The 19,449-nt window shown below is 41.9% G+C and overlaps 2 protein-coding genes across 7 annotated transcripts in view; one reads left to right on the top strand and one right to left on the bottom strand.

The window, feature by feature from the left end:
- AKAP3 (A-kinase anchoring protein 3) overlaps window positions 1–3,181 on the top strand; it is a 42,896-nt gene extending 39,715 nt beyond the window's left edge. For all 5 annotated transcript variants that reach the window (XM_058282614.1, XM_023588935.2, XM_071210132.1 and 2 more), the window contains one exon: window positions 2,817–3,181. In XM_058282614.1, the coding sequence (XP_058138597.1) occupies window positions 2,817–2,972 (156 nt within the window). In that variant the 3' untranslated portion in view covers window positions 2,973–3,181. The remainder of the gene's footprint in view (window positions 1–2,816) is intronic.
- Window positions 3,182–4,554: 1,373 nt separating this feature from the next.
- Window positions 4,555–19,449, bottom strand: part of DYRK4 (dual specificity tyrosine phosphorylation regulated kinase 4) — an 89,541-nt gene continuing 74,646 nt past the window's right edge. Inside the window, exons 17-22 of one of the 2 annotated variants that reach the window (XM_058282612.2) lie at window positions 19,347–19,428; window positions 15,783–15,955; window positions 11,715–11,775; window positions 8,074–8,203; window positions 5,603–5,778; window positions 4,555–4,924 (exon numbers count right to left, since the gene is read on the bottom strand). In XM_058282612.2, coding sequence (XP_058138595.1) covers window positions 4,677–4,924; window positions 5,603–5,778; window positions 8,074–8,203; window positions 11,715–11,775; window positions 15,783–15,955; window positions 19,347–19,428 — 870 coding nt within the window. In that variant the 3' untranslated portion in view covers window positions 4,555–4,676. The remainder of the gene's footprint in view (window positions 4,925–5,602; window positions 5,779–8,073; window positions 8,204–11,714; window positions 11,776–15,782; window positions 15,956–19,346; window positions 19,429–19,449) is intronic. The other variant, XM_058282611.2, reaches the window with a different exon arrangement.

Raw genomic sequence — 19,449 nt, 5'->3', positions numbered from 1 at the left:
TAAGATTGTCTTCAAATTTATTCTGTAGCATGACTCAAAGATTCCCAACCTTTCTTTGAAGAAAGGGCGTGGGGAGAGGGGAAAGACGCTTATCGAATCATTCTTTAAAAACTAGTTCTGAAACTCCAGAGGAAAGGGCAGGGAAGCAGCTGGGAAAGACTAGGAGAAGGGTAGCGTCCCACTCATAGCTCTGACATTTCAATTCATGACTGCCTCTTCCAAGCAGTTCGTGTCGCCTCTGTCAGCATGAGAGTTATGTAGCAATCTTTCCTTTGACCCATTAGAACTCATCTCTAGTCCAAGAAAGCTGTAACATGAAAATAATGTCATGCCATTTATCTATGCCTTATCCATAAAACATAGGCTCTAGTCATCTCCACACGTTCTGAGGATAAAGAACAAAAACACTGTGACAACTAGATACTATCTACATACTAGCTGTTATCCAAGCCCACCCCAGGACATGAAATGTGGATGCCCTTTGGCTGGAGGGACAAAATTGCTTTAGTAAGTATGTGATGGAGGTGTATCAGACAAACTAGGGAGGATTGAAGTAATTCGAGGAGGTGATGGTCAGCTAGCTCCTGCTAAAAATTATCTTATGCAATTACATCCTGTTAACACAGCACTGGCAATGGTACTGACTTCATATATTTCCTCCCCTTTTTAACACCCTGTGGTATATATTTGATATTCATTATCCCACTGATACCTGAATAAAGATGGTAAAGGCAGAGGAGTAACATAGTGTGATTCTTCCTAGTCTTCCTAGGAAAGTTGCAGATAGCTGAAATGTTCCATGTATCCAAAAAGGTTGGGGACTGAGATTTGTTAATAATATAAAACTCTGGGATATGTTAATAGTAACATAATAAACATAATAAATAAATATTATTATAAATAATAAATTAAATGTGTAAATATAGTGCTGACTCTCTTATCAAACCATTTCTAGATTAGTCAATAAGGAGGATCCTCACATAGGAAAGGGAATTGAACCTCCTATAACTGACTTTTGTGCCTGAGATTCTCTTTTCCCTTAGGGGTCTCTCATGAATTTCTAACAGATAGGGTGTATAAATGCAGTACACCAATGATGGGCTCACATCTCTCTCTTCAATTTTTTATTGGTAGTTTTGGCTTTCAATGTGCTTACCTGACCACTGTGGTCTATGTAGAAATGAGGGAAGGTGGTGACCTCAAGATTCAGCTTAGCACTTAAGAGGGATGGGCTCACCTAGACAAGTTTGGAGGTATAGTGAAGATCATTTATGAAAGTAGATGAAAATCAGGGGATGAGAGCCAGGAATTTAAGGTTCAGTTACCCTTTCCTCACAGGAAGAGCATTCCTCCATTGGATTTAAGTCAAAAGTTTTCCCTACCTGTAGTGGCAGGAGTGGAAAGTGGGAAGAGAAACAGCTTGACGACTTGGTCTGTACAGTATGGCTCCCTTTTCTGTAGCTTTGGTTTTTCAGAGGCGTGCCCCTCTTTCTGGCTTCTAGCCACTCCCATGTGGCAGAAGGTACTCTTTCCCTACCACCCAGGAGTATTTTCAGGCATGTCCAAATCAGATCCCAGGAGAGCTAGACTTAGAGACGAGTTTCCTGTGTCTTCCAGTGCCCATCTCCCCAGTCATGACCATCTTATAGATAGCTGGAGCAGCATCCCACAGTCAGTATCCATTCAGTGACCTGTCATTGCAGCTGCTCGGTTGAATAACTGGTTTTACTTTGGGGAGATTACCAGTTTTCAAAGAATTTAGTTTCATTGAAGCAATTAACACTTAAAACACTCAGCGAATAAGTCAGCATCTTACAGTCTTTGGATAGTCCTCTAATGATATTAGTTCTAAGGTGGAGCAAGAAATTTGGAAGCTGGAGGAAACTGGTCCGAATCCGTACTAATCCTTAGGCATGGCCCATATAGAAATTTCACAATGCCCTTGGAAAGAGGACACACAGACCCACACAGACTTAGTTTCTTGTGTGGAAACTTCTTCTGTGAAATAGCTCCTCATAGTTGGCCTATTTATTTGCCCTTTGACTCTTTCTCATTAAACAGGAGCCAAATGCCTGAACTAAAAGTCTGATTACTTGAGATAGCTTCTTGCTCTGAGGATTCCAGATGAATGCCAGAATACTCTGGTCATATCAGAATGGTTGCCTTGGTTAATTTTTCTCATTATTTTATGTATGGAAAAAGAATTACACATAGTTCAGAGACCTGGGTTGAATTTTTGCGCTGCTAATTCCTAGCAGTGTATACCGACAAGTCTCTTCACCTCTCTGGGCAGCATTGCAAGGAGTTTGACCCCATCTCCAAGGTGCCTTCCTGCTCTGATATTCTAGGGTTCTGAGGCCTGTGGGGCATGGAAGGCAATGCCCACATTTGTCCATTGCCTATTTTCTACCCTGCCCTTGCTGGTCATAGGACAATGAACAGAGGTTGTTTCATGAGATTATGTAACGTTTAGAACTCCAGAATTCTTAGAGAGCAAGAATACCATTGGTCAAACACCCACTGGGAGTAGTGCCTTGTAGGGAGAAAATAAGACTTTAATCTTATGGGAAATCACATTCTATATCATGGAGAGGTGGGTATTAACCTCTTTTCTTTAAATTAGGGGTGAAATCACCAGCTTTCCCACGTCAAATAGGCCAGCAAGCTTTACAGTTAAGGATGTCTTTCCAACGTCTAATTTGAGTCCCTCTGGCCATTTTCCCAAGCCTGCCTGGCCTCTTTGCTCTAACCAGGCAGGTCCTTTCTGGCCTGCTGTGGGGTGCTCTGCCCCTTCCAGTACTGTTTTCTTTCCACAGCTTCTTCAGCTCTCGGCTGCCGCTGTGGACAAAGGACGCAGTGTGGGCGAGGTCCTGCAGTCGGTGCTGCGCTACGAGAAGGAGCGACAGCTGGACGAGGCGGTGGGGAATGTGACACGGCTGCAGCTGCTGGACTGGCTGATGGTGAACCTGTGACCGGCACCCACCCACTGTTTAGCCCTCGTCCCCTCCCTTCTTTCTCCTCATTTCCACAGCACCCCTCTCCATATCTTGACAGAGCCCTGCCATTATCTTCATACCACTCTCATGAAAGAGATGCCATCTTATGCTAGTCACTGGATTTTGCAGATTTTCCTGTCCATGCAAGCAAGGATGTAAAATTAAAAACATAAATTACAATTAAAGGGCTCAAGGTGTTTGGTTTCCTGGAGATCCAGTGGGAAAACAAGGTAAAGAAATCCCTGGAGTGAACACATGATCAGATAGCAGAGGTAAAATAGTGCTGGCTTGAGATGCCCTGCCAAAGATCATTGAGTCTGTTCCCCATACCTCCCTGTCTGTGCCACAGTGGGCACTTCCTCCTCTGTCCTTCCTAAAAATGAGAAGTCACACATAGGGATAATTTCATTTCAGCCTTTTACAACCATGAAAATTGGAAAAATACTTTGTAATGGCCAAACTAAATTGTCATGGCGTCGAGGACTTGGCTTGCTTATCTCTGCAGAGCTGTAGCACAGCTGACCACCTGCACCTCTATCCATGGTTGAGTAGTTACTGCTAGAGTAGACCAGAAGACCTCAATTCTGCTGCCATCTACTTTTCCGGCTAAAGGATGTTGGAAAAGTTGCCTGTTATGAAACTGCTCGAACTTAATGTGCAAATCACCCTGCCCTTTAAGAACCATTTTCTGTGGAATTTATACCTTTTGAAAGCGTTCTCCTCCTTTGAATGTTCCTCCAACTTCTCTGGGTCCCTTGGTAGGGCACTCTACTCAACTTCTGTCACCCCTTCCATATTTACCTTTCCCAGGACTTTCTTTTTGACCCTCTGCCATTCTTACTCTATCTTTCCTGGGTGACTTCATCCAAACCCATGCTTCAATTACCTGGTGTCTCCCTTGATTGAATATTATAAAAGCCATTAAAATAGGAAACTCCAAAGCCAGGTATATTATCCATGTTTGTGATGTTATGATCTTAACTTTCATGTAAATGCTCTCTATGGTTACAATTATATATAAACAATGTATGCTTGTTGATAAGGACTAGAACAGGAAATGAGGGGAAATGGTTAGATTTTGGGAGTAGTGGAGGAATGAACACACACTCCTTGTTTACCCGACTTCCCTGCCTTTGGGAAACTGGTCACGGTGTGAGCTTGTGACCCAGGCTGGCCAATCAGAGGATCCTAATCGCTCTGTCACTAATTGGTTAGTATAGGCACATGGAGAGCAAGTCTTAGCCTTATAGGCTTGTTTGAATCCCTGAATCCTTGAAACTATTCCTCCTGACTCTACAATGACATAAATCAATAAATGTTCTTTGTTGCTTACACCAGTTTGAATTCTACTTCAGTCATCTTTAAACAAGAATCCTGACAGAATAGTGTGGCAGTCTTGGATGAGAAGGAAAATATTCAGTACTATTCCACTGAATATTTAACCCCACCACCACCACCACCACCACCACCACCACCCTTCCAGGATGGAGAGAATGTAGGTGCAAGAACATTTTTCCCATACCTTGTAAAAAGAACCATACCAATTGGCCATGTGAATAATTTTTTTTAAACAAACCTTTATGCATTAAAAAAACAACATTTTGAAGTATTGTACAATATAAGTGCTGTCTCTAATACAAATCATTGGTGGAAAGGAGCAGGACATACCCTCAGCAAAGGTCATACAATGGGTGGTAAAATGTTTGTGTTCTTGGGGGAGAGGTTTTTGCTTTGTTCTCCTGTGGAAGTTGTGGACTCCTCTGGACCAACAATTGCCTCTGGCTTTCTGGAAGCTTCTGCTAGATGAGGCAGCTGGACAACATCAGCCACAGGCTGGAGGGAGTCCTGCTGATCTCCCGAATTCTGAACCTGCTTAGTGGCTACATCTTTTGTTTTGTCCATAGTCTCTTCTTTTGTGGTCTCATCTGCTGAAGGAGAGAGAAGACAGATGAACAAGCTGCATTCAACTATAAATTGCATTCCAACAGTTCATTGGGTTGTAAATGACTTTGGGAAAATTCTGATGGTGATGATATGAAAATAGTTCATTTGTAAAGCACATTTGCTATGCCAGGCATTATTTAAGCATTTTACATTTATTGCTTCATTTGATCATTTTAACTACCCTAGGGTGCAGTTGGTATTCTCATTCTCATTTTATAAATTGGGAAACTGAGGCACAAGTTCAATAAATTGCCCAAGGACCTAAACCTGGTAAATGATAGAGCCAGAATTTAATCCCAGGCAATCTGACATCAATGACCATGTATTCAACCAGCAGGCTATAGTACACATAAAGTATTTGCATAATGCCATAATCTGTTATTGCTAAAAATTCAGAAGGTAACCATAGGACATGCAGGGGTGGAAACAGATAAGAGAGGGAACTGGAAAATCCTAATAATAAGGGCCAAAAAGTGGGAGAAAGCAGCTGAAGCCAAAAGTCCTGTAAGAGGAAAATCCCAAAAGGGAGAGAAGTGGCAGCCTAGTAGAGATGTAACCAGAATAATTATTCAAGTTTGAATTTAGAAATTGACATGCAAGTCCCCTAGATAGGCCTGAATCCCTGGCTATAGGAAAGGGCCTGGCTGTTTGAGGGGCTGTACCTTTTCTGCCCAAGTGATGAGGACCCTCGACCTTGTCCTTCTTTGTCTCAGATGGGCAACAGAGACTGGGTTTCCTCATGGTCTGGGGCCTGGACCTTGGTTTGAGGCTCCGTGGCTCATGAATCCAAGCATGCTTGAGGGCCTGGTCGGGGGTCATGCGAAGAGAAGGTTCCCATCTACACACCAACAGAGCCCAGCGTGGGTTATTGCTTGACTTCTTTTTTTTTTTTTTTTTTTCTCATTTTAAGACATTTTAAAGAATCTAGTAAAGATAGTTTGCATTATATTATAACTCAATCTTCCTACAGTGAAACAATGAGCTGTTTTACTGTATGAAGATAATGACACACAATCCTAAAGTACCTGGGAATAATTATTGAAATAATCTTTTGGAAACATAGTAGAGCCCAACTCTTCTAGAATTCCTAGAAACTCCCTTGGAGAAAATATTACAGAAAATCTTCATCCATGCGATTCAGATTTCGGTAAATTGAGAAGATCAAAACAAAGAGATGCTCAATTTCAAGTCTCAAACTATGGAATTTGGGTCTCCATATATGTCACAAAGAACATTACAGAATGCTAATATTAGCATTTATGTCAGGACTGGGATACAGGTCAGCCAAACTTCTCATACACTGATGGAAGCCCCAGCATGGATTATCCTGTAGCTCTTTAGTAGTTTCAGTGAATCTCCCACAGCTACCTATTCCAATTTTGAAAAACTGACTCCTTAAGAGTCCTTCATTTTCATTCAGCCAAAATTCACTTCCCAGTAACTTTTGCCCATCCATTAGCGTTATACAGAATATGACAATCCTTCTCTAATGTTATAATCCTTCAACTATCTGAAACATATCACTACAACTGATCACTATGGCTTCCACCCCTGGCCACCTTCCAAGATAGGAAATTGCAGCTGTCATCTAAGCAGTGTCTGTTAGGCTGGGAATGTCTTCTGTTTGTAAATGCAGGTAGAACACATTAACATGGCAGACTGCCAAGCGTTAAACAACTCAAGCTGTCAGTTTATCAAAATGAACTGCTGTTAATGACATCCCCCCCCTCACCAGAATTGGCTTATAAAACCTATCCCAGGAATTTACACTTACCACTATCAAACTTGATTCAAAACATTTAGTCTCGCATTCCAAAGATTTGCTAACTAGCAATACATGGAATAAGGTAACAGGTTCCAACAGCTTGACTGCCTCTTAGTGAGTGAACAACCCTTTGCATTATGAAAGAAAATTGTTTCTTGGCTCTGAGATGATCTCTGGATGGTCAGGGTTTTGGGATAATGCACATCTATCTCAGGGGGAGAGGGTTGTCATTTGTTAAGGTACATTCATTCTACAGCTTCAGCAAGAGACTGGGGTACAGTGGGGTACAGTAAAGATGGGGTATGGAGTCATCCTCTATCTCCATTATTCAGATAAATAGCATGACCCCCAGATGGAAAACTCACGGTAGTCCTGAGAGCTTACCCTCTAAGCTAGTAACTGAACTCCAGGGCACACACATTCCAGAAGAATATTTGCTAAAGCTACTCCATCCCACTGGAAGAATGACAGAATGTAAGGATATGTCTTTGAAAAACATTAAACAGCTATAGGACTGATAGAACCTTAGACATACCCCCATTTTATAGAAAATGAAACAGGCCCCAAAAGAAACAATGACTTGCCAAATATCACATATCTAATATACTTGCCACTCAGTGGAGACTGACCTGCAAAACCTCGTTAATAATGGTATAGTAATGATAGCAAACACTATCTAAACACCTTCTAAGCTAGACATTGCGCTGGGTGCTTTTAGTGCTCCTTCCTTTTATTACTTGTTTGGGGTTTTTCTGGTTTTATTTTGTCTTTATTTCTTTGTGCTACTTCCTTTTTAACTATGACTTGACTAAGGTATAGAACCTAATTTCCAAGATTCAAAATATGCAAATGGTTCTAAAAAGTTGTAAATAATGTTTTACAGCTGACTTCTCCCTAATTCCTCAATACAAGAGGATGTAGGCCCTAAATCCTAGGGAAATGTGAAGGGAACCCAAAACCAGCTTACACTGGTAAGTATGCAAGCACTTAAAATAAGTTTGCAGAAGAGTTTGTTCTCAGTTCACAGGAGACATTTAGGAACTTGCCTAGACTCTCCCTGCCCGGTAGCCTGGGACCAGAAAGAGGGCATACTCTACCCACACATTGTCCTATCCAAGATAAATCATTTACTCTCTGAGCCCTCAGCCTCCTCATCTGCAAAACAGAGCATATAATCTGCCCTGATGATCTCACAGTAGGGAGGAGAGGGTTCTGATGGATGTGAAAGCATTTTGTAGACTATAAAGCTCTCGTGTTACTATTGACTATTGTTAGTTTTCTATCTCCCAGACCAGCCTTTCACCAGCAAACATGTGAAAGGACACTTGAGGAGGAATCCCAGAGGCAAAGGTACCCCAGCAAACTCACACCAAACACCTTCTGAGAAAATCAAGGAAGCTGGTGTCGTAGGTTTTCAGCACCATGGTGAGATCCTTGGAGTCCGGGTATCTTTTTTTCCCCCTGTTGTTGGTTATATTTTTAGGAAAACCTTTGGAATCTTTAGAGATACAACATTCTGTATTTAGTCCAGGTGTAAATATCCACTGGTCACATCACAGTTGTTTACTCAACCATGCTGCTTCTTGGGGGTGGTCTTTTGCAGCTCTTGCTTTCTATTAAACCCATCTCCTACCCAAACACACAAATACACACCGTCTCAGTCAGTCTAAATAACCACATGTGGGTTATCCAATGAATATAATTAAAGAACTCTTTACTACTCCCCAGTATGTTTTGAGTCTTCTACCCACCACTGCCTCCTCCAATCAATCAAATGGCTTAAATAGTTTACCATGAACCAATGTAAAATACATACATACATACACATACACACATATATACATACATAAAATAATGATAAAATAAATCTGAAGTGACAAAAGCTTTCAGTTTTGAACAAAAGGATATCATTCATTTTGGGATTATCTATGTCCTTATTCCTTCCCAATTAGCCCAATAGAGTAAGAATTTGGAACATCTACATGGTATAAGAAAATAATTTTAGTAGGATTTGCTTTCAGAGCTCACTGGCAAGCCACACAAGCAAATAAACCTCATTACTTCTTTAGAGTTGCCGCAAAACTTTGCCAATTACCCCAACGATCGGATATGGTTGGTTGCTTCAGACATAGCCTGGATTGGCATTCAGCCCTTTCTGCCAATTAAATCTCTCAACAAATGTGTGTTTTTTAACACCTGAAAAGAAGCTCTGAAGACAATTCCAAAGGTTCCTAAAGATGCTTTGAAGGTAATACCGCTCATTTGGGTTCTGGAGTGCATGTTCAGAAAAGTTGGCCACTTAATTCATACACACACCTTGTAAAAATCTGCATGTATATGGGTGAGTGTGTATGTATACACACAGAATTCTCACAGAAGAGGGATTCATGTAACCGACAATTTGGAAGGTGCATAATGAAGTGCTCCGATTACTCTTGTAACCATTGCGATTTGCAAGGCCTCCAAAAGAACATGTTTGTTACTGAAGGAAGTCTTCTGTAAGTGTGTCTGAGTGTGTAAACACACATGGGTATGTATATGTATTTACATAGATAAAAATAGTTCAGGAGTATTTATTGTATAAGGTAACGTTACTGTGAACTCACATAAATCCCCATTTCCTTTTTGATTGTGGCACCAAGGTTCCCACCTTGTCCTATGTTTCTCTTTTTACAATGACTGAGGAAGAATCAGGTGCACAGGCTCATACATAACATAGCTTCTAAAGTCATCAGTATATAATTGTTTTTATTGTATAAGTTTTTCTCACCCCTCTGATCCTCCCGCAATAACTATAATCATTCTCTCCGCCTCTTTCTTGCTGCTTGGGGTACCCAAGTATCTTAGTCCTCACTTTGCTGCCAATTACAGCTATTAACTAGGAGTAGCTGGAGGTGGAGGGGCAGTTAGCAGGGACCCAAAACTGGGGAAAGGACAGGCAAGAACTGAAGAGGACACAGTTTCACAAACTCACCTTAGCCTAAGAATCACAAGGAGCTCTTGTTAACATAGAATCCTGGATCCCACTCTAAACCTACTATATCATAATTGGAGAGAAGGAATCTGGGAATTAGTACTTTGTCAAGTTCCCAGATGATTCGTATGGTTTAATAAGTTTGGGAAAGGCTGAAAAGTCTGCAGCATCTAATACATTCCTTTCTTAAACATGTTGCTACCAAAGCCACATCACTATCCTAAAGCCTACCGATGGCAGAATACAGGCACGCTGTGACATGAACATGTGTATGTCTTTGGTAATCTCCTCCCAAGCTGCCCTATATTCCCTTCTTTCTAGTCCCCACCTAAATGCTACTTCATGATTCAGTGTTATAGGCTTTTCCTACAATGTCTTTGTCTAGCCAGTATCTACACCAACATCTTCCCTAAAATCCTTCCAAATCCAAAAGGGTAATCTCGTAAATGGTGGGTGGGAAAAGTCTATTTGGGGTCAGAAAACCAGTCCTATTGTTCTCCACATAAGTTATACAAGGGAGTCAGCCAGATCCTCTGCTACCATCAGGGTGCTCTGGAAAAAAGGTTATGCTCAGAGGCAAGGTCGTCAAAGCTCCGGCCATGACTACAAGGCAACATTCAAAAAATTTAACCATTGGCATGGGTATTGTCAGAATGGATGCCAGCCTTGGCACTGAAGCAGGATCATGGATGTCCTCTGCTTGCCAAGCCTTAATCTTTTAGCTTCTGGATCACAGGGAGATCTAAGGAGTCCTGCAAGAGGGACCAGCAAGGCTGTGACTGTGGCAGAGACTCGGGGCTATAACTACCAACAGAAGTAGAGCTGTAGATGGCTGAACAGGGAACATACTAATTGATCAGCCCTGCAGGACTAAACTCCTTTTGTAAATCCCTTTTGTTTGGGAAGATTCCCCCTGGAGACTGTTTTTGACACTCCTATTGATGGCCCTCCTATTGAAGAGGTAAGAGAGACCTCATGTGATTGGCCTCCCCACTCTGAGGCCACTCTTGGTTAAAAAGAAGAGGTGGGGGGAGGGCTTGGAAGAGCTGGAATTCCATTAGCCTGTGAACTGGCCTGACAGTAATGGCTGGTCAGCCCTGGGGGGCAAGGAGTCCCTTTGCCTCATGTCTGCCTTTGCTCCACTTAGTGGACCTCCCGGCCACTATGGCTTTTTCTACCTGGACATCCTCTCCTGCTTATGGTTCTTCAGAGGGGTTTGGATGTGGGACTGACTTCAACTTTTTGGTGCACAGTGCCCTGGAAGCACTGCCTCAGTTGGGACCTTGCTGGCCCATCTGTCCGTCTTGGACAGCAGCACTCAGACAGAAAAGCAGAGGACCCTAAAATCTAGAACCTGGGAACTGTGGTGAAGGGGGCAGCATGGGTCTCGGGATGAAGCCCAATCCCACCAATTAGACAGAGGACCTGAACATAACCAGCCAACCCATACCCAGAGCAAAACTGTCCCAACAGCCCTGGCTTACCCATTTTATATCAAAGTTGTAGTGAACCTGGGTTGGGAAGAGTTTGGCAATTAAGAGACTTTCAGCAGGGAAGAATAATGCTCCCTTAATAACAGAATGCAGGAAGGGAATTGTCCACTATTCTTGTTGAAAAGAACCTTCTGCTTTGATTTCCCTGCACAGTAAGGTGGAGCCAGAATAGTGAGAGAGGGTGAGTTCCTTGGGGGGGGTGGGGAGGGGGAAAGAACTTCTAGAAGGTGTCCTTGTAATCATTTATCTGCAGTTTCAAGCTCTGCTGCTGGATCTTCGGATCCAGCTTGGTCTTTCTCCTGCCCCTGGACCCTTGCATTGCTGAGCCCCCACCCCTAACGTGGCTCCCCGCCCCACACCATCCTCTGTCCTTCATGCCTCTTGGCACCACATCCCAGCGTCCTTTTACTTTTCAGGAAGAAGCTCCTAATCTTAGCTTGTCCTTTGAGATGGGGCCAGGGGCATGGCACTAAATGGTGTCTTCCAGGCCTGTGACACCCTGTCAGTCCCGAGGGAAAAACAGATTTAGACCTGGGACTTACCAAAGAACGTCTGTCTCCTGGAGGCCATCTGGATGAAGCGAGCTGGTGGCAGGCCCAGCACCTTCAACAAACACAAGGCAGTTGGTTCACTCTTTGTGGGGTCACAGATTCAACAACTGTTACAGCTGGGTGGCACTTTGGCCAGACTTTGCCTTCTAGAGATAAGGACTCAGGGATATTAAGTGACACCATCAAGTCAGTGATAGAGCAGGCCCAGAGCCCAGGTCTCTTACCTCCTCAGTCCAGCTGTTTCAGAATCCTGGGTGTCATCACTGGCCAGGTTATTCTAAATAAGATCAGCCCCAACTAGAGGCTTGATGAGAACCCAAGCTCACTGCCAGAGCAAATAAGCCAGCGTACATGCTGACCACACCTGAATTAAAGAATGGCATGTCCCAGCATAGAGCACTGGGAAGGGAGGGGACAAAAAAGAGGTGGAAATCACCAGATGGGCACAGGACCACAGTAAGACAGAGCGTAGCACCTACTTGTTCACCTTTCCTCACTGCAGCCTATAGGGGTGCACAGAGTAATAGAGAAATTACAAGGATTACCCTCAGCCCTGAGTCACCTGATCTTGCAGTTTGGGCCCCAGCCATATTCCACATATGACCCTGCCCTCCTACGCCTCAGTCCCACTGACGCTGAGGTTAAGAGGAAGCTGAGAGGGAGTGGATGTGGCTTAAGCAGTTGGGTGCCTGCCTCCTATATGGGAGGTGCCAGGTTCGGTTCTCACTGCCTCCTAAAGAAGACAAACAAGACAGCGAGCTGATGCAAAGGGCTGGCACGGCAAGCTGATGCAGTAAGAGGACACAATGAGACGATGCAATAAGGAGACACAATGAGAAAACAAAACAAGAGACACGACAAGCAGGGAGCAGATGTGACTTGAGTGACTGAGCACCTCCCTCCCACATGGGAGGCCCAGGGTTCGGTTTCTGGTATCTTCTAAAAGAAAATAAGCAAACAGAGCACACAATGAACAGACACAGAGGCAGACAGCAAGTGCAAACAATGAGGGGCAGGGGGAAAAATAAATCAATAAATGAATCTTTTTTAAAAAAAGAGGAAGCTGAGTCCGTTCTGGGGCTGTAGGAACTTGGATACAGATTTCACACTCCCCATTTCCTTGGTATTGGAAGCAGGAATGATTCAGGGATGTTTCATAAACTCATCCAATATCAAGCATAAAAGCCACTAACTCTGATGAGCAATTAATCATTTTACAGAAGTCCAAACAGGGGAAGTGGCTTGTCAGAGAGACAGAGCCAGGGCAATACCCCAGGGTTCCTGAGGCCCAGGCCTGAGCTTATTCCACCATAGTTACCATTTATAGTAATTGTTACCTAAATGATTTTAATATTTTATTAGGGAAGCAGACTTGGCCCAATGGATAGGGCGTCCACCTACCACATGGGAGGTCCACGGTTCAAACCCTGGGCCTCCTTGACCCATGTGGAGCTGGCCCATGCACAGTGCTAATGCGCACAGGGAGTGCTGTGCCACGCAGGGGTGTCCCCTGCGTAGGGGAGCCCCACGCGCAAGGAGTGCGCCCCATAAGGAGAGCCGCCCAGCGCGAAAGAAAGTGCAGCCTGCCCAAGAATGGCATCGCACCCATGGAGAACTGACACAGCAAGATGACGCAACAAAAAGAAACACAGATTCCCGGTGCCGCTGATAAGAATAGAAGCGGCCACAGAAGAACACACAGTGAATGGACACAGAGAGCAGACAATAGGGGAGGGGCAAGGGGAGAGAAATAAAATTTAAAAAAATAAAAAAATAAAACTTTAACAGCACTAATTAAAAATATATTTTATTATTAGTTTCAAATATGAAATGAAATTATTTAATATATATTTAATAATTTTCAAGGCTATGTGTCTCTGACCATCTGTCACTTTGAAATTATCTAGAAAATAGAAATTTGGGGTATATTGTATAATTTATACACAGATCACTAATAGATTAGATAGGTAGATCAAAATGGATTATCTTTGCTCACAGTAAAAAATTGTTTCATTTTCAAATTTTTAGGGTTATTTCTCCCTCTTTTGTCCAATTTAGCTCTAGAACAAGATGTCTCTAAGTTGAAAGAGTAACAGATATGATTAATAATCATAAAAGCCTTGGTAAAAGCTTTGTCTGTGTATGGGGCAGGGGATCTTCTTCCCAGAAAGTTAAGACAGTGAATGACTGAACAATAAATTTATTTATTTATTGTAATTTTCAATTATTTGTTTACAACAAAATTGAAATCAGATTGTCAGCTGATAGGTTGTTGAAGCAGTTTGATATTATTTATGAATCCAAAAATAGATATTGGATTATGGTTGGTTCCTCTGGGTATCTTAGATTTTTATTAGAATCAGAGGTTTCACTTTTACAGGATTGAATTATGATCAAGCCTTTGATTCAGCCACGTCAGTAGGATGTTGACAAAATGACAAGGCAGATGACAGAGTTGGAGTTTTGATGCTGAAGCCCCAGGAAGTAAATACACAGAGAAGCAGGCATGTGAGGAAAGAGAGAAGGCTCCATTAGACACGGCAGAGGCCCCCGGAAGAGAGATGAGTCCTTCACCTGAGTTTGCAGCTGGCCTTGTGGAGAGAGTAGAGCAGCTGAGCCCAGAGAGAAATAAGCCCCAGCAAGAGAGACAAGCCTTATACTAACCTCCATCTGAGAACAGAAGGAACTGGGACCATGGAGCCTCAGGAGGAAGAGAGAGGCTGAACCCTGGCAGAGACTGGCAGCCATCTTGCTCCAACATGTGGCAACAGACTTTGGTGAGGGAAGTAACTTGCACCTTATGGCCTTGCAACTGTAAGCTTCTACCCCCAATAAATACCTTTTATAAATGCCAACAGATTTCTGGTACTTTGCCTCAGCACCCTTTTGGCTGATTAATACAGATCTTAAAAACAATTTTTGGTGACAGCTCACTATTTGAGTTTTATATACAACTTCAAAAGAGTCCATGAATTAGGCAACGTGACCAGAATGGGCTTCCTTTCAGTGTGCACATTCATACACACAACCAAAAGATTGGAATGGAACTGACCCCTCAGTCTTTTCCTTCCAGCAATATGGAATAGTCATATACGGGTACAAGATATAATTGGAAAATGAGAAAACACAGCTCCAACCATTTCTCTAAGAGCTGGATGCCCAATAAAAGTTTGTGCTTAATAATTAATTATAAAAATTTGTACACATTATTTTTAATGGTAACTGGTCAATTTTTTTAAACTCATGGAGCTTATGGTGAATGGAAAATTTTTTTAATTATTAAAGTTATACAAGATTTCAAAATATGAAACTATTAATTCTGTGGAGGAAGGGGAATGGAAATTTGCATTCAAAGAAAAAAAGAAAAAGTCAAAGAAACTGCATAACTGATGAAGTACATATTCATATACTTTTCAGGTAGATTTGGGTAGGTGTCATGTCACTATGATTTTTAGAGTCTTCTGAATTTATTTGCAGGAGTGGTATAACAGTTTTTAAATGTCACTACAATATGCCATTGCAACTATTTAAATTTATGATAAAAATGTGAGGACTGTACATAATTTTAAACTTACTTTTAGAGACCATCTAAAGCTGTTGAACGGGAAAGCAGATGTGGCTCAACTGATAGAGCGTCTGCCTACCATATAGGAGGTCTAGGGTTCAAACTCAGGGCCTCCTGGCCCATGTAGTGAGCTGGCCCACACACAGCGCTGCCACGCACAAGGAGTCCCATGCCATGCAGGTGTGTCTCATGCATAGGGGAGCCCCACGCGCAAGAGAGTGACCCACGGGAAAAAAGCGCAGCCCGCCCAGGCGTGGCCCCTCACACACAGAGAGCTGATGCAGTAAGATGACACAACAAAAAAGAGACACAGATTCCCAGTGCCACCGAGAATGCAAGCAGACACAGAAGAACACACAGAGAATGGACACAAGAGAGCAGACAATGGGGGGGAAAGGGGGAGAAATAAATAAATCTTTAAAAAATAAGTAAATAAAATAAAGCTGATGAAACCGGCCTTTGAGAGCCGTGGCTGTCTCGCAGGATCTCCTCACCTCCATGATGCAGGCTAGCTGCTCCACCTCATTCTCGCCGGCGAACAGAGGGTAGCCCGTGTACAGTTCCGCCATAATGCAGCCCAGGCTCCACATGTCAATGGCCATGTTGTAAGGGTAGCCCAGAATCACCTCCGGGGATCGGTAGAACCGGCTTTGGATGTAGGTGTACACTGCCAGGGAGAAAGAGCGACCCCTCACGTGTGATACACCTCCCCCTGTCCAGGATTCCTTCTCAGGTGAGGGTGGGCTTGTCCAAAACTCCCCCACTCTTCTCACCCTATGGGCTTTGCAAAGAGACAGAAGTACCAAAGACCAGACTTAGGGGTTGCACAACAGATCTAATCTCATCAAATCCTCACAGCCAACTGTGGAGGTGTTATTTTCCCCACATTATTGTGGCACAACTCCAAAGTCAGACTGTTCCAAAGAAGAAAATGTGAGCCCATTAAACTTAAAACAAAAAAAAACAAAACACTGAAAAATAAGACTACTATAAAGCTAAATTTTTAAGGAAGTACCAGAGATTGAACCCAGGACCTCAAATGTGGGAAGCAGGTGCTCAACCACTTGAGCTACATCTGCGCCACATAAAGTTAAATTTTATAACTGGAGGATTAATTTTGGGCAGAGTTCATCTGAGAAGATTGCAATTTTCAACTTGACAAGGGTGGAGGTATATCAGAATCTGGTAGGAAACATGTATAATTTGAAAATGTATACTTAATAAAATGTACACATTGTATCATATATGAAGAATAGAAAGATAAGCTCTTCAGCTGATGGGAATGTAAAGGAAATAGAATTGCAGGCAGCCTGGGTTCTACAGATGAGACTGAAGTCAGAGAAACAGACATTATTGCTATTTCAAAGTACCTGGATGGCCGTGAAGGCAGTGCTGTGATTGGTGGTTGTTTGGAGGGAGGTGGGGCAGCACTGTAATTGGTTGTTTCTTGGTAGGGGCAGCAGTATGATTGGTGATTGCTTAGATGGGTTGGGGCAGCACCGTGATTGGTCATTGCTTGAATGGGTGGGGGCATCACTGTGGTTACCTGAATGTCAGTGAGGCCAGGAACTCTGTGATCACTTCCTGCTGTTTGACTTGGCTTATAGTGAAGATGTAATAATTTTGTGATTTAAAATGAAATAAAGATTTAATAAAAATGACTTTTCTACCCTACCCTCTTCCAAAATGGATTTGAGGTACATTTCAATGAAAATACATAAACATAGGGTTGATTTTTAAAATGCATTTAGGGAGCAGAGATGGCTCAAGCTATTGTGCGAGTCTCTTTCAAATGGGAGATGAGCACACAAAGGAAGACCCAGAGAGCAGACACGGAGTGCAAACAACGAGGGAGAGAAATAAATTAATTAATTTTCTAAAAAAATTTAAAATGCATTCAACTGATACTTATATAGTGCAAAACATGTACCAGACATCATTCTAAGAGCTTTATTCAGATGAAAATTCTTACCGTCCTTACAATGACCCTATGAAACAGTTATTATCCCATTCTTTATATTTTTTAATGCTTTATTTAACCAACATAATAAAAATATTAGCATTTCGAACATAATCAACATAAAAATTATTGAGATATTTGACATTCTCTTTGACATCCTAAGTCTTTGAAATCTGCTGTGTATCTTACACTTAGAGCACATTGCAATTTGGACTAGGACATTTCAAGTGCTCAATAGCATCATATGACTAGTGGCCATCATAATACTACAGATTGAGAATATAATGAAAGACTATATATAATTGTAGTTACCATAATTCTGTTAATATACTTACCATAATTCTGCTAATATTAACATTGATTGGTAACATTTTGTTATACTCTCATCCAGCCTTTTCTATGTATATTATTTTTGCAAAGTGGAAATCACATTGCTTATATAAGTTTATGTCTTCCTTTTGCTCTTTTGTGTGTCTTCCTACATCATCAAAAGCTATTTGTAATCATCTTCTTTAATGACAATATTAGACTATCCCATCACTTGGATGTGTCATAATTTTCTTACCCAATGTCCAAATGTTGGACAACTGCCATTTTTCAATAATACAAGTAATGCTGACATGCATTTTTTGTATTGCTTGTGCTTCTGAAGGCCTTCATGTAGTTCTCTCTAGTATTCCAGGCATTTTTAATTAAATTCTTTTTTTAATATTAATCAGACAACTATCAACAAGTGATTTATGATTGAGAACTCAAGCAACTCATGTTCTCCTCTGGCACCTTTGATTCCTAGCTCTAACCTAGGGCAAATCACTTTTCTTCTTATTGTCCCCATTTTAAAAGTTAGGAAACTGAAGCATACAGAGGTTAAGTAAATTGTCAAGGTCACATAGCTATAAGCGGCAGATTTGAGATTTGAACGTAAGTAGTCCAATTCTAGTATTCATCCTGCTTCATAGTTAAAATAAAGACAAAAGGAAAGTCAGGAAATATAAAGATAAATGGGGAAATGGCTTTTTAAAGGGGAAATGACTGTTGGAAACCAAGGGTAAAATAATTACAAACTCAGCTCTGAGCATCCTGGCAGAGAAGATAAATGATATCTAATAGGTGTCACCTCTAATAGGTGACACAGCTTTCAATATCTGGAAGAGTGAACATATCAATATGCCTTCTCTGTGGAAGGCATATTATTTTCTATTTGGAATTGTTCTCTAGTTGGAATTTCTTATGAGATCCATACTTAAAAAAAATAAAGGGCATAGGTCTTCAAAAGTGGCTCTTCAGAATATAGGAAACAACCATCCTTCCATTTGGAAATATTTGAAAAAAGCACAGTTCTGTCTTCAATCTCAGGCTTCCTCTGACATCCCCGGCCACCATAAAGGCTGGTCACAAAGCCCCTCTTCAGTGTGCCATTAACAAAACCTGTATATATCTCTAATCATTGCTCCTATGAAGTTACCTTTTTATATATCAATCTCTCCCATTAGACTATAAGCAACCTAAGGACAGGAAATGCATAACTCATTTTTTTTACTTGTACTCAGGACAGTAACCGGCACATAGCAGATACTCAGTAAATGTTAGCTGAATGGTACAACGAAGTGCAGTGAAGCCTGCGCAAATGTACTCCAGGACTACTTTCTGGATTCTAGCTTGGAAAAAGTATAAAGCCTAGAAAACCCAGAGCACTTGGTCCCAAACTTTAGAGTAGCCATGGTTTCCAAAGTACAGACTTCTGGGCACTCCCCAGAAATTTGGATACAGTGCATCTTGGTGAGGCCTTGGAATCTATAATATTTCAGAGCTGTCAAGTGATTCTGATGCACATTTAGTTTTGGGACCCAACACTCTTGTGTAGTTAGTTCCACCTCCACAGAATATGAGAGCTGAAAAGGACGTTAAGGTATTTGGCGCCAACCTTCTCATTTTATTGATGAGACCCAGAGAGGTGAAGCACCTTGTTCAAAGTCATACTAGCAATTTGTTATGTCTGAGCCAGACTAGAATCCAGAAGATCCCAAAAGTAGTTGTTTCAATAAGGAAGAGAAATCCGTTAGTAAAATTCAGGCAAAGGGACTGGATTGGAGCCTACCTTTCTGATGTTCATAACAGCTTGATCCAAAGTCAATAACTTTAACTGAGACTTGGCCCTTTTGGTGTAGCACTATATTCTCCTAGAGAGAAAAGAAAAGACA

The sequence above is a fragment of the Dasypus novemcinctus genome, chromosome 20, assembly GCF_030445035.2.
Source record: "Dasypus novemcinctus isolate mDasNov1 chromosome 20, mDasNov1.1.hap2, whole genome shotgun sequence".
Taxonomy (NCBI): Eukaryota; Metazoa; Chordata; class Mammalia; order Cingulata; family Dasypodidae; genus Dasypus; species Dasypus novemcinctus.
Note: the sequence above shows the minus strand (reverse complement) of the source record. Positions and strands in the feature narration are given on the sequence as shown.